We start from the raw sequence: 15,453 nt of genomic DNA on the forward strand, positions 1-15,453 counted from the left end.
TGGGCTGTGATGAAAACCCCGCCCAACTTGGGTAGTGGTAAAGGTCTCTAAAAAATTATCGTAGTTCAGCTCTCTGAGGGGAAAAAAAAACCAGAATGCGCCAAAATATTAACAGGATGATCAGAATGATTTGGAAAATAAACATAAGGTACTCTTATGAGAGAACGCTTTTTAAAATGCAATTACAGCAGGGCCTCTGGTTCAGGGCGCTGACAGGAAAAGCCTCCACCAGGCCCAGGACACAGGGCTCGTGTCCCACCGACCCCCCTCTCCCTGCTGTGGTCAGAACATAAAAACAGGTTCCGCAGAGCAAACTCCCGGCCGGTGGCTCGCACCGGGGCGCTTCTGCCCCCCCCCCCCCCCCCCCCCCCGGGACGTCTGGCAGTACCTGGAGGCATCCTGCGGGCATGCCGCTGGCATCTGGTGGGCAGAAGCTAGAGGCGCTGCCGGGCCCCCGCTACGCCGTCGCCCAGCCCGAACGCGCCTGTGCTGGCCACGTCGCCCGCCGCACACCGGAGGGCTCCCGAAGGAGCGGGTGCCCGGGTGGGCACGTGCGGGCAGCAGCGCCTCACGGCCATGCCACTCTCGCCCCGCTTCGCCAGCGGATGAGCGCGGTGCCCACCAGGGCCCACGAGCCCCCTCCCGGCCCCGAGGCTGTGAGGAACCTGGCCCGACTGGCCGATGTTCTGAATCGCGAAGACCCCTGTCCCGTCACGTGTGAGGAGGAACGGCCGTCGGGACAGCAACGGGGGGGCTCGGCCCTGCTCCCCCCACCCTGCTGCCCAACGCACCCTTGAACCGGAGAAGCGAGCACCGGCCTCTCAGAACACCAGCCCCTCAGCCCTCAGTCCCCCCCGCCCTGGCGCGGATTCGGCGTCCCTCCCGCCCGCGGCACCTGCATCTGTGACCGGCACAGCTCCGAAGTGTCAGGCCTTCCAGCGTTCTGTGCAATTCTGTGGAATTCTGTATTAGCGTGCGTTCCTAAGGCAAGGGTCCCTAGCTTCCCGGTGAAACTTCCTCATCGTGCACTAGGAATCACTCCCGAAAACTTCTAGAAAAAAATGTTAACTCTCAACAGGGACACACGTGTCAACAGAAAATTTGTCATAGGTGATCTAAATCTGTGAGAGGATATGGTGGAAATAGCTTCTCTGATCGCAAAAATTCATCTAAAAGCTTTCTAGGGGCGCCTGGGCGGCTCAGTCGGTTAAGCATCCAACTTCAGCTCAGGTCACGATCTCGCGGTTTGTGGGTTCGAGTCCCGCGTTAGGCTCTGTGCTGCAGCGTGGAGCCCGGAGCCCGCTTCGGATTCTGTGTCTCCTCCTCTCTCTGTCCCTCCCCCGCTTGTGCTCTGTCTCTCTCGGTTTCTCAATAATAAAGAAACGTTAAAAAAAATTTCAAAGCTTTCTAAAGCTGGGTGCCCGGGTGGCTCAGTCGGTTACGTGTCCGACTCTGGATTTCAGCTCAGGTCGTGATCTCCTGGCTGGTGAGACCGAACCCGGTGTGGGACTCTGTGTTGTCAGCGCAGAATCCTGCTTGGGATTCTCTCTCTCTCTCTCTCTCTCTCTCTCTCTCTCTGCCCCTCCCCCCTCACCTGCCCACATGCTCTCTTTTGCGTGCGTGTGCGTGCTCTCAAAAACATTTGAAAAATCCTTTTTTTTTAAGTTTATTTATTTTGAGAGAAAGAAAAAACATGGGTGGGGCAGAGACAGGGAGAGAGGGAATCCCAAGCAGGTTCTGCGCTGCCAGCACAGAGCCCCATGGGGGCTCAAACTCACAAACCATGAGGTCACGCCCGAGCCTAACTCGAGATTCAGAGGCTTAATTGACCGAGCCCCGCAAGCGCACCAGAAAAAAATCCATCTAAAGCAGAAGTAAAACTCTTTTCAATCTGGCGAGCTCACTCGAAATGACACTACAATATCTCTTTACCCGTATGAATACCTGCAGGACTATTTTTAATCAAAGACTATTTAATAATTCTAGAAATCAAATCACATTCACGGCTGTGAAACAACAGAAAGAACTCGAAAGGGAAATCCCTTCCTGCCTGATGTTGCCCACACTCACCAGCCAGCACCACAAATGACGAACTCTGCCACAATTCTGTCAGCCCCACGACAGGCCTGGTGGTGGACTGAGTGAGACAACAGGCCAGCAATCAACAGCTCCCCAAATAAAGCCTTTTTTTTTTTGTTTTTGGTGGAGGGAGATAAACATCAACCCAAATGATGCCTGGTCGGGGCCTCAGGTGGCACGATGTGAGCCACGGGGCCTTCAAGGAGTTGGAGATACCACCGCCCAGCACCTAATCTCGAAAGGGCCTGGCGAACAGGCAGCTGGTTCGTGTCAACAGCGCTCTCCTGTCCTCCTGGGTCAGACAAGGCGCCGAGAAACACCACCGCTCCACAGCCGGTTAAAGAAAAGCAACAAAGCCTCACTTCTGCTTTCTGGTGAGGACTGTGCAGGGCCCTCCGACGAACAGCGACAGCTATCCCATGTACCTTCCAAAGAGTGCCGGCACCACTGCAAGCATTGCGGGGTCCCTCAATTCACCCAAGGTGACGCTGCTGCCATCACGCCTCTGACAGGAGTAAACGATCTCAGGGTGGTCTCTCAGTAAGTGACGGGCAAGGCGGGGCAGTATTCAAACCCGGCCCCCCCCCCCCTCCCCGGGCTCAGCGCTCACCGCACCCATCGCCGCCACCTGTCACCACTGAGGTGGATGGGGACACTGGGCTCTGGGCTCTGCCACGAGGAGGAAAAAGCTACCCGGCCTCTCAGGAAAGGAATTTGGAATCACAAATGCCTAGCCACAGTTCTCCTGGGAATGTCGCGGCCTTCGTCTCCTAAGGGACTTGTTTCCTGATGCTTTGTTCTCATCAACTCCTCTGCGAACTAGGTAAGGAGCCAGTGCAGCCCCTCCTATGAGAGCCGCGGGCTTCAGACTCAAGGAAGGCGACTTGGCTAAGCGGCCATCCAAGGTCACACAACCGGCAACCGAGTGGCAAGGGCTGTCTTTCAGGTTTGGTGACGCCCCACAAGATGGGTTCCCATTAGGTCGTTAGGTCTCTCCCTGTAGGCTCCTAATTAGCGACTGGAAACCAACATACCAACACCCTCTGACGTTAAGCTTCCGGGACACCCACCGCGAGCCACATCGGGCACTCTTGCGCCCGCGACCCCACACCCTGGAAACGCCGGCCTCCACCCCGGCCCTCAAAGTCACCAGCCTGCCTACCGCCGGAAACGTCACTGGGGCAGTTCATGCTTTTTTTGTGGTTTTTTTTTTTTTTGTTTGTTTGTTTTTTTCTTTAGGATGAAGGGGCCACAATCGGACTCCAGAGGGCGAAGCGGGGCGCCAGACAGACGCGCTCCACGCCCTGCCACGAAGTCCTCTAAGGCCGGGCAGGGGCATGGGCGGCCACACGCCACACCCGCCGGGCCTGCAGGACCCCAGACCCCACCGGCCCTAGGGAGCCCGGGAGGCCGGTCTCGCGGGTCCCCAGACCCGGGGGAGGCCGGCCCTGCAGACCCCCACACCCGGGGGAGCCCAGCCCCGCAGACCACCCCCAGACCCCGGGGAGGCCGGCCCTGCAGACCCCCAGGCCCCGGGGAGCCCGGAAGACCAGCTCCGCAGACCCCGAGACCTCGGAAGCCCGGACGCGCAGACCCCCAGACCCCGCCCGGTGCCCCAGGCCGCGCCCCGGCCCCCACCCTGCCCCACCTCCTTCTCCTCGGAACCCCTGCGGCCCGCGGGCCCCGGCCAAGCGCGGCCGCTACCCCGGCCCGCAGACCCCACCTTGAGGGTCGGGTACTCCTGCACCTTCAGGGTCATGGAAAGCTGAGCAGCTGACTCCTGCACCGCCATCTTGAATCGGCCAAAACATTAGCGGGTGGGGGAAGCGCCGCGCGCGGCACGCCGGGTAGTGACGTCGCGCTCTCCGGCGGGGGCGGGGCGCGCCCGGGCGGGCCGACGCGCCTGCTCCAATCGCGTCCGCCCACCAGACTGTGGCGGCGGAAGAAGGCGCGACCGCGGCGTGCGCGCGGAGAGGCGTCCGGCCGGACCAATCACCTCTGGCCCTCCTCGCGTTCGGCCAATCAGCGGGAAGCCTGTCTGGGCGGGTTCCTCCTTGAACTCGCGGCCGGGGACGCTCCCGTCGGTCCCAGCCTCGGGGCGCGGGCGGTCCGGGGCGCTCCCTGGGGTCGGGAGGCTGAGGCTCGTCGAGTGGCGCAGCCGTGGGCGCGACTGGGCTCCCGCGGGGGCGGCCCCCGAAACAGTGACCCTCTGCATGGGACAGTGACCCTCGCCGTCGTGACCCCTTACGGTAGTAGCCGAGAGGTCTGCAGGCCACCGTGCGTGTCAGGCGACTACTTTCCATTGGGCTGCATTTCCGCAGAGTGGCAGCTGCTGGAGTCCTGACGTTTCCTATCGGAAAAGGAAAGGAAATTTTTGTTAACTGATTTTCAGGAAAGAAGCGCCCAAAGTAGAACAAGGGCCTGTGTGCCTTTGTGTCCTCACCAATGTCACACGGCCCTGGCACCTAGCAAGGTACTCCAGTTCCCTTTCAACCATTCCACATTCTATCCTTTCAAAATAACTAGTCCTTTCATTCCCCTTTTTAAATAGAAATGAAATTAGTTTTCATTAATTAGAAGCTTCCCAATTAAACCGTTTCTCGTGTTGCACACTTATTCCTGAAACGATTTTTTTGAAACTTAAGCTTAGCGTTGAAAAAAACACCTAAGGTTTGACACAAGGGAGGCGGATACTGTGGGAGTGGGAGCCGCGGGGAGAAGCAGCTTCCTGTCCAGGCTCACACCAAGTTCCTTGTACCCGAGGCCATCTGCGAGGGTGAGTTCATCAGGATCATCAGAAGGGGCTGACAGCTCAATACTAATCAAGCCTTCCCACCGTTGTGAATCGATGTAGCACGGTGAGTGTGTCTGATGCCGGTTTCTGAAGCTTGTGAAAGTGAGAAGGAGGGAGATAGATTCCTGTGCATGGCATATGCCTCTAGGAGACATTTGGAGTGAAATTGGGGTAAGACTAGAAGAATGCACTATTCTAGAATTTTTAAAACCCTTACCAAGGAGAAACAGGGATGTTACCAACTGTGATTGATCACAGATCTAATCACAGATCATCAGAGTAGTAGTGCCCCCGTCTAGGAGTTTTAGGAAGTTGTTTCTGTATTTCAGGGCAAAAAATTGAGCTTGAAATGAGCGTGCGCAGCTTTGGAAAACTGTATTATTTAACTAGGTTGTCTTGTTCTCAAGTTTCAGAAGTTTAAAAATAAAATACTGTTAGGGGCGCCTGGGTGGCTCAGTCGGTTAAGCGGCCGACTTCGGCTCAGGTCATGATCTCGCGGTCCGTGAGTTCGAGCCCCGCGTCGGGCTCTGCGCTGACCGCTCAGCGCCTGGAGCCTGTTTCGGATTCTGTGTCTCCCTCTCTCTGACCCTCCCCCGTTCATGCTCTGTCTCTCTCTGTCTCAAAAATAAATAAACGTTAAAAAAAAAGAATTTTTAAAAAATAAAATACTGTTAAAGTTGAAAGGAAACGTGGTTTAGAGTGGAATCGGGTGGCCAGCAGGGGGAGCTCTCAGCCCTACCACTCCGGTCAGTTGCAGCCCCAACAGGAAGGGACGCACCTTGCAGGTGGATTCCACTGCAGCTACCGCTTTACTAACCCAGTGGGAGGAGGGAAGGTTTCTTCCTCCCCCAGCAACAACCCAGGCAATGAGAGCCAGCCACGGCCCAGCCAGTGAGAGACTGCCGTGGATCAGCCAATGAAAAGCCATCACACTTCCAGGTCCCAGTTTCCTCCAGTGGACTTTCTGTTTACAACAGCCCTCCTTTTCTCTATAAGAGAGCCTCCTGGGGGCATCTGGGTAGCTCAGTCGGTTCAGTGTCCCACTTTGGCTCAGGTCGTGATCTTGAGGCTAGTGGGTTCGAGCCCCGCATGGGACTCTGTGCTACAGCTCAGAGCCTGGAGCCTGCTTCTGATTCTGTGTCTCCCTCTCTCTCTCTGCCCCTTCCCTGCTCACACTTTCTTTCTCTCTCAAAATAAATAGACATAGAAAAATTAAAAAAAAAAAAAAAACTAGAAAAGAGTCTCCCGTACCTTATTCTCACTTGTCTATGGTTTTTCCTTGGATCACTTGTCCTGGATTGTAGATTTCTGCTATTCCCGAATAAACCCAGTTTTGCTAGTAAAATAGCTGGTGGTTTTGGTTTTAAGGTTCATACGTTGCACTCTAAGTTGTCAGTGAAATAAGTCCTCATTATCTTTATGCTTTTTCCCAACAGGAAACGCCTTTTAAACATTCAGAGAGACATGAAGTCTTTCCTAGAGTAACAGAACCCCCCGACGTTTTTTTGTAGAGATATTTGACAAACAACATTGTGTGTAAGTTTAAGGTGTACAATGTATTGATTTGACACACTTATATTGTAATACGACTGCCATTTTAGAATTAGGAACACCTCTATGGGTCACATAACTATCATTTCTTCTAGTGTTGGGAGCAATTCAGGTCCAATCACCTAGCAGGTTTAATGCTCATGATACATTTTTGTTGTCTGTAATCACTGCACTGTGCAGTAGGTCTCTGGGACTTACTTACTTCCAAGCTCCAAGTATGTACCTTTAAACAATCTCTCTCCCATTCCCCCACCCTGCAACCCCTGGTAACCATTTTACTCTCCGCTTTCGTGATTTCAGCTTTTTTAGTTTCCGCACATGAAAGACATGAATCATGACGTATTTGACTTCTTTCATTTAGCATAATGTCCTCAAGGTCCATCCATTGTTGACAATGGCAGACTTTCCTCTTCTCTCATGGCCAAATAGTAGTCCACTGTGTGTGTGTGTGTGTGTGTGTGTGTGTGTGTGTGTGTGTGCGCGCGCGCGCGCACAACATCTTCTCATCATCCATTGACGGACACTTAGGTTATTTCATATCCTGACTATTGTGACTCAACTGTCCCTCCACAAGGGCATGTGTGTTTCTCTTGGGTATCCTGTTTTCATTTCCTTTGGATGTATACCCATAAGTTGGATTGCTGAATCATGTAATAGCTCTGTTTTTAATTTTTGGAGCCACCTCATACTATTCTCAATGGTGGCTGAACCAGTTTACAGTCCCACAACAGTGCACGTCCTCACCATCGCTTGTTATCCCTTGTCTTTTTGATGATGGCCATTCTGACAGGTATGAGGAAATATCTCATCATGCTTTTGATTTGCATTTCTCTGGTGATGTGCCTGTCAGTTGTTTGGAAGTCTTCTTTGGAAAATTCAGTTATAGTCCATTTAGTTTCTCTGTCCATTTTTTTTAAAAGTTTATTTATTTCGAGAGACATAGAGTCAGTGCGAGTGGGGGAAGAGCAAAGAGGGAGGGAGAGAGGGAATCCCAAGCAGGCTCTGTGCTGTCAGCGCGGGGCTCCATGTGGGGCTCGAACCCACAAAACTGTGAGATCGTGACCTGAGCCGAAACCAAGAGTCGGACGCCCAAGTGACTTAGCCACCCCGGTGCCCTCCTCTGGCCATTTTTAAGTTGGATGGTTTGGGGCTTTTTGTGGTTGAGTTTATGATTTCATTACATATTTTGGATATTAAGTGCAAATGTATGGTTTACAAAATTGTCTTCCATTCTGCATATTGTCTTTGCATTTCGTTGATGGTTTTTTGCTGTGCAGAAGCTTTTCAGTTTGGTGTTGTCCCACTTGTTGATTTTTTTTCCTTTTGTTGTTTGTGCTTTTGGTGTCATAAAACAAAATCGTTGCCAAACCCATGTTGAGCAACTTCTTCCCTGTTTCCTTTTAGGAATTTTAGAGTATCAGGTCTTATGTTTAAATCTGAGGCATTTTGAGTTACTATTTGTGAGTGGTGTAGGGAGGAGACCCAATTTCATGCTGCTGCCTGTGCTCATCCAGTTTTCCCATGTTCTGAGTAGACTGCCCTTCCCTTCCTGTATGTTCTTGGCTCCTTATCAAATATTAGTTGACTGTATATGTGAGGTTTATTTCTGGTCTCTATTCTGTTCCGTTGGTCTATGCGCCTATTTTTATGCCACTACTACACTATTTTAACTACTATAGCTTTGTAGTATAGCTTCAAATCACAGCCAACTTTTATAGAAGGATTTCTACTCAACTGGAGAACTCTCCATAAAAGGATCTTTAAGTCTCAGTTGTGAAGCATGGCCTCCAAAATGCACTGGTCATAATAGCTGGCAAAAAGCAGGGTAATGGAGGTGTATCAGAAAACTCTGAACTGCTATTCAAGGCTCCCAATTTCTTTTTTTTTTTAATTTTTAAATATTTATTTTTGAGAGAGAAAAAGAGAGTGCGAGCCTGGGAGGGGCAGAGAGGGAGACACAGAATCCAAAGCAGGCTCCAGGCTCAGAGCTGTCAGCACAGAGCCCGACAAGGGGCTTAAACCCACAAACCATGAGATCATGACCTGAGCCAAAGTCGAATGCTTAACTGGCTGATCCACCCAGGTGCCCCAAGTCTTAGTGGATTTTTTTAGAAGATAGATATAATACAAGGTATCTTTCCGACCATAACAGAATGAAGATTGAAATCAGTAATGGAAGGAAAACTAGAAACTTCACAAAATTATGGAAACTAAACAATCCACTTCTATTTTTTATATATCTTTACATATACATATATTATATATATATATATATATATATATATATAAAACTTAAATACAAACTCAGATTTTAGAAATTGTACAAAGAAAGCTAAAAACATTTCACATATTTATGATTAGTTTTGATATTTAACATCTCCTTTTACTGTACCGACTTAAAATGTTTCCATTTACTGATGAGGACCAGATATGCCCATCACCATCTGAGCAACTTGCAGGGGATTTATGATTTCTTCCATGTTCTCTCGTCTCAAAACTCAACTGGTTTAAGTCTTGAAGCTATTCTGGTTCTCACAGGTATTTCTGGAATAAAAGGAATGCTTATGGCTGAATTCTTCATTTTATGCTTATAAGCTGTAAGTTTGTAGAGGCTATAAATATAGTCAACAACTTTGGACTTTAAACACCGGAGGCTCAATGTGTTGTCCAAACAGCACATTTTTAAACAACCAATGAATCAAAGAATAAATCATGAAGAAAATTAGAAAATAATCAAAGATGAATGGAAAAGAAAACACAACTTACCCAAACTAATGAATTCATTGACAGTGGTGCTTAGGGAAAATTTATAATTCTAAGCACATTAAAAAGATGAGTGATCTCAAGTCAATGACCTTAACTTCACAACTTAAGGAATTAGAGAAAGAACAGACTAAGCACAGAGCTAGCAGAAGAAAGGAAATAGTAAGGATGAGAGCAGAGAAAAATGAAATGGAGGATAGAAAAACAACAGAGAAAATCAAAACAAAATTTGGTTCTTTGGAAAGACCAACATAATTGACAAAACTGCAGCTGGATGGACTAGTCAAAAAAGACAAGTTACTAATATCAGAAATGAAAGTGGAAACATTCAAACAAATGTGACAGAAATAAAAAGGATCATAAGACAGTACTATGAATGATTGTACACTGAGAAACTGGATAACCTAAATGAAATGGACAGATTCTTAGAAATACAAAACCCACCAAGAATAAATCATGAAGAGACAGAAAGTCTGATTGACATAATTAGTAAGTAAATTGAATGAATAGTAAAAAGTCTCTTGACAAAGAAAAGCCCTAGAACTGATGGCTTCACTGGTGAATTCTACCAAACATCTAAAGAGCTAACACTGGGGTGCCTGGGTGGCTCACTCAGTAGAACACGGGACTCTTGATCTTGGGGTTGTGAATTTTAGTCCCACATTGGGTGTCGAGATTATTTGAAAATAAAATCATAAGGAGCACCCGGGTGGCTCAGTCAGTTAAGCTTCCAACTGTTGATTTCAGCTCAGGTCACGATCTCATGGTTCATGGGATCAAGGCCATGTCAGGCTCCAAGCTGACAGCACGGAGCCTGCTTGGAATTCTCTCTCCGTCTCTCTCTGCCTCTCCCCTGCTTATGTGCTCTAAATAATAAATAAAGTCATAAAGAAACACAATAAAATATTTTAAAAAATTAAATGAAGAAAGAACTAATACCAATTATTTTCAAACTCTCAAAACATTGAAAATGAGGGAACATTTCCTAACTGATTCTAAGGTTCCAGGGAAACTGCACATCCACAAGCAGAAGAATGACATTGGAGCCTTACCTCATATGAAAAAATTAACTCAATACGGATCAGAGACCTAAATGTAAGACCTAATACCACAAAACTCTTAGAGGAAAACATAGGACTAAAGCTTCCCAACATTTGGCAATGATTTCTATTTTTAAAAAAATTTTTTTAATGTTTATTTCTGAGAGAGACAGAGCATGAGCAGGAGAGGGATAGAGAGCGAGCGAGACACAGAATCCGAAGCAGGCTCCAGGCTCTGAGCTGTCAGCACCGAGCCCGACGCGGGGCTCGAACTCACGGACCGCGAGATCATGACCTGAGCCGAAGGTGGACGCTTCACCGACTGAGCCACCCACGCACCCCGACAATGATTTCTTGGGTAGAATAGCAAAGGCACAGGCAAAAACAAAACAAAACAAATTACATTTCATGAAAAACTTTATGTGCATCAAAAGACACTCTCAACAGAGTAAAAAGGCACCCCGCAGAATGGGAGAAAATATTGGCAGATCACATTTCTCATAAGGGGTGAAGATGCGGAATATGTAGAGAACCCCTAAAGCCCAACAACAAGGAACTTGACTCAAAAATGGGTAAAGAACTTGAACAGACCTTCCTCACAGAAGTTATGCAAATGGCCAACAAGCCATGAAAAGATGCTTAACAGCGACAAACGTCAGGGAAACGCAAGTCAAAACCACAATGAGGTCCCACCTCACACGTGGTGGAGTGGCTGCTACCCGAAAATAGCAATCGTTGACGGGTGTGGGGACTGGAACCCTGCACACGGTCGGCGGGGATATAAATGGTGCAGCCGTGTGGAAAACAGTGTTGGGGTTACTCGAAGAATTAAAGATGGTCTGTCGCGTGTTCCAGCAGTTCCACTTCCAGGCATTTGCCTGAAAGAATTCCGGGCAGGGTCTTGAGGAGATGTCTGCACCCGCTGTTCACCGCAGCATTATTCACGATAGCTAAGAAGCAGACGCAACCCAAGCGCGCGTGGACAGATGAACGCGTTACGACAAATGGCATGTCATTCAGCCTCAAATGAGAAACGTTCTGACACCTGCTGCAACACGGATGAGCCTGGAGGACGCGATGCTCAATGGAATGAGCCAGTCGCAGAAAGACAAATCACGCACGACTCCACTGGTATGAGGCCACTAGGGAAGTCAGATCGTAGGGACAGAAAGCAGAATGCTGAGTACTAGGGGCTGGGAGAGGGGGTTGGAGTCAGTGTTCGACGGGGACAGAGTGTCCGTTTTACAGGTGGAAAAGAGCTCTGGACGTGGAGGATGGGACACTAGGAATGTATTAAATGCTACTGAACCATGTAGTTAACAATGGTTAAGACGGTAAGTTTCATGGGATTTATATCGTATTATAATAAAAAATTGAAGGGGGAGGGGAGGCAGGCAAAACGGGGGAGGGTGGGAGGTGGAGGCTCCTGGGTATGGAAGGAACCGGCGGAGGGGATGAAAGGTGCGGCGTAGAGGATACGGTCGGCGGTGCTGTGATGGCGTGGTGTGGTGACGGGTGGTGGCCACGCCTGTGAGCACGGCGGGACCGAGACGGGTGGTGGGTCACCGTCATGCACCTGCACCTAATGCCACGTGGGTGTCGGCTGTACTTCGCTTTTTAATGAGAGCAAAGGGACAGGCTCTGGCGGCAGGCCCTGGGGTCTGAGCTCCGGTGAGACCGTGCGGGTCTCTGGGCTTTCCAGCTGGACGCCAGCTTTCTGAGCCGTGGGATCTCTCTCTCTGCCAGGCGGCACTCTTGTCCCGCCCCCAGCTCTTCCCATCAGGATGTCCCTCTGCGCCCTTTGTGCTGCCCCCAACTTTGCAAGCGCTCGGCACAGCCCTTGTCCGGGAGGGTGCTCTCCGGCCTCAGCTCCGCAGGCCCTGAGGGGGAGCCCGAGGGGTGCAGGCCCCACCTGGGTGAGCGGGCTCCCCGCGCGCTAATGCCCACACCAGCCACGTACCGTCCTCACCTGTCAGCTCCAAGTTCTGCCGGCGCCGTCCTGCTCCTGACCGCGGCGGTCTCACCGCCTCCCTGCGGAAGTGAGAAGCAGCCGCGGGTCTCTTCTCTCCCACAACAGCCACGTTCCTCTCCAGAATCTACTTTATCATCACATCCTTAGCTCTTGGCAAAGTTCAGAACAAACAGACAAACAAAGGACATTGATGTGACACCGTTGTGCCAAATCTGGCGAAATCTCAGTGGCAGGGTTGGAGCAACGGTCCCTGCAACCGTCTACACCTTATGTGGAGGCGGAAGTCCTCTCTGAAGGTCAGTGTCAATGCCCAAGGAGAGACGGGTAACGTGGTCAAGCCTGTGATCGCACCTGCTGCGTGCTGTGATCCCGTCCGACACATTTAGTGGGGATGATACTCCGACTCCTTCAGCTCATTGGGATTTACTGGCTCTTTACTACAATAAAAGTGGCTGTGTCACTGTCGCTAGCCGAGAGCCCCTTCTGCATTCTAAGGGTAATGACTCCTTCTAGATTTTCCACAATTTCACATGGTCGCTCTTTGAATTCTGATTTTATTTCCATGCTAAACCGCTAATGCACCTTGACGGGTTTATTTCGTTCACTTCAGTTCACAGGCAGAGTAGTAGTTACGTAGCCCCTTTCGAGCAGGTTGACGAGACAGCCTCCGAGGACCCTCTCCCCGGTGGAGCTGTGGACACTCCCACATTTACGGTTGGCGTGTTCATGCGTGGAGCCCTCTTCCTCACGGGGGATCAAAGCTGCGTGGCACTGCCTTGCAATGTGCATGTGTCTGTGGACACCAGACCCAGTACTTCCCTCGGTGTCCGTCTGGGGTTATGCTTGTCTCCATGAAAAAGGAGTCTTCAAGGCCAAGGGGCCATGCCCATCCACATGCCCTCTCCTTTGCTAGAACCTGCTCCAGACGCCTGTGGCTGTAGAGCCCCACTTAACCAGTCTGGAGCCTGCTTCTGGGGCCCATGAGGGCTGACCCTGACCGCTCACCTGAGGGTGGATGGCACAGTGAGTGGGCCCACTCCTGAATTTTAGAGCTGGCTAAGGAATTGGAGAAGTGCAGGGGTGGCCACGTTAAGCAGAGCCAACCGGGAAAGAATGGACAGGTCCTGGACGTCATTATGGAGGCCACCACGCGGGCAGAGCGCGTGGAGACGGAAGGTGCAGCAGCACCAGTGACAGGTGAGGACAGAGATGCCAGGGCAAGACTGCACTCAAGAAATCTAGGCCTCAGTTTGGTGTTGGATTCTTAGCTGTGACACCAAAAGCACTAGTAACAAAGTTAAAAAAAAATAGATTGTACTTCACTAAAATTAAAAACTTTTGTGCATCAAAGGACATTATCAAGAGAAGGCAACCTACAGAGGGGAGAAAATGTTTGCAGATCATACATCTGACACAGATAGATAAGGAACTCTTACAACTCAGTGACAAAAGGACAGACAACCTCATTAAGAAGTGGACAAAGCACTTGGACAGATGTTTCTCCAAAGAAGATTCACAGGTGGCTGGTAAGTACATGACAAGATGCTCAACGTCATCAGTGAAGCTGCTCGGGACAGCTGCTCCAAAAGATGTCACTTCCGCATATTGGTCATTTGCACCAAAGGCACTTGAAAAACAGCAGGTGCAAGAAAGGCTGTGACCCCCCCCAATAAGGCTCTGACACCCCAAACAAGCCTCTGACCCCCCAAACAAGGCTGTGACGCCCCCAATAAGGCTCTGACCTCCCCAAAACAAGGCTCTGACCCCCCCAACAAGGCTATGACCCCCCAACAAGGCTGTGACCCCCTAAACAAGGCTGTGACCCCCCAATAAGGCTATGACCCCCCAACAAGGCTCTGACCTCCCCCCAACAAGGCTCTGACCCCCCCAAACAAGGCTCTGACCCCCCCCAATAAGGCTCTGACCGCCCCAACAAGGCTCTGACTCCCTAACAAGGCTCTGACCTCCCCCAAACAAGACTCTGACCCCCCAACAAGGCTCTCACCCCCTAACAAGGCTCTAACCTCCCCCAAACAAGACTCTGACCTCCCCCCAAACATTTCCTCCTGAAAGCAGGAGTGGGGACTCCATGTGGAAGGCAGCCTCCCCCACACCCCCCCCCCCCCCCCCGCACCAAATGGAAAGAAACGTTCTTGTCACCGGAAACGAGGAGTCAAGGTGAGGGGATTCTGTGTGGATAGACCTTGTTAAAAGCTTTCCTCTGCCTTCACCCTCTGCACACCTTTTAGCTACGTTCCCACAGTCGCTTCTCTTTGTTTACCTGCTTTATAAACACCTAGGCCTCATCACTTCTTTGGATCTTTATTTTCCTGTGAGGACTCCCATGGACATGTAAATTTTAATTAAGTCAAACATATATGCTTTTCTTCTGCTACTCTGGCTCAGGTCAGTCCTAGTCACAAACCCTAAGAGGGTGATGCATACATTCTACCTCCCATACCTTAGTCACTGGGGAAATGCAAATCAAAACCATAATAGAATGTCACTTCACACCCACTAGGACATCCATAATCCCCAAAGGGCAAATAACAAAATAATCCCAAGCCAGAAAACAACAAGTGTTAGTGACAGAGTGGAAAGCAGGACTCTCCCACTATGCTGGCTGAAATGTAAAATGGTGCGCTGTTTTGTGGAAAACTGTGGAGGTTCCTCAAAGATTCAAACATAGAATTACATGATCCAGCAATTCCACGATAGCCAGAAGGTGGAAACAATCCAAGTATCAGCTGATGGGTAAACAAAATGTGGCCCATCCCTACAACGGAAAATTATTCAGCCGCGCAAAGGAACCAAGTACTGACACCTGCTATACACACACAGCATGATGCACCTTGGAAACATGCCGAGTGGAAGGGGCCAGACACAAAAGGTCACATACTGTATGGTTCCATTGATGTGAAACGTCCACATAGGCAGATCCAGAGAGACAGCAAGTAGATTAGTGGAAAGTACAAGTTTAGCTTATTGACATAGATATTTATAGAACACTGCACTCAACAACAGCAAAGTTCCTACTGTTTTCAAGTGCCCACAGAACATATAACAATATGGGACATATCTTGGGTCATAAAACAAATCTCAACAAATTTAAAATAATTGAAATCATACAGAGTATGTTCTCCATCTACAATGGAATCATACTAAGAAATAATAGAAAGATTACAAAACAATCTCCAAGAACTTGGGAACTGAACAACACACTTATGTATGATACATGGGTCAAAAAGCAAGTC

General features: G+C 49.8%; 1 protein-coding gene across 5 annotated transcripts in view; it reads right to left on the bottom strand.

Moving 5' to 3' along the window:
• The window catches only part of MAEA (macrophage erythroblast attacher, E3 ubiquitin ligase), a 37,368-nt gene extending 33,440 nt beyond the window's left edge, over positions 1–3,928 (bottom strand). Inside the window, exons 1-2 of one of the 5 annotated variants that reach the window (XM_042985171.1) lie at positions 3,803–3,888; positions 896–1,051 (exon numbers count right to left, since the gene is read on the bottom strand). In XM_042985171.1, coding sequence (XP_042841105.1) covers positions 896–901 — 6 coding nt within the window. In that variant the 5' untranslated portion in view covers positions 902–1,051; positions 3,803–3,888. Of the gene's footprint in view, positions 1–895; positions 1,052–3,802 lie in introns of all 5 variants that reach the window. The other 4 variants (XM_042985176.1, XM_042985170.1, XM_042985172.1 and 1 more) reach the window with 4 other exon arrangements.
• Between the last annotated feature and the right edge of the window lie 11,525 nt (positions 3,929–15,453).

Source organism: Panthera tigris, chromosome B1 (assembly GCF_018350195.1).
Source record: "Panthera tigris isolate Pti1 chromosome B1, P.tigris_Pti1_mat1.1, whole genome shotgun sequence".
Classification (NCBI taxonomy): domain Eukaryota; kingdom Metazoa; phylum Chordata; class Mammalia; order Carnivora; family Felidae; genus Panthera; species Panthera tigris.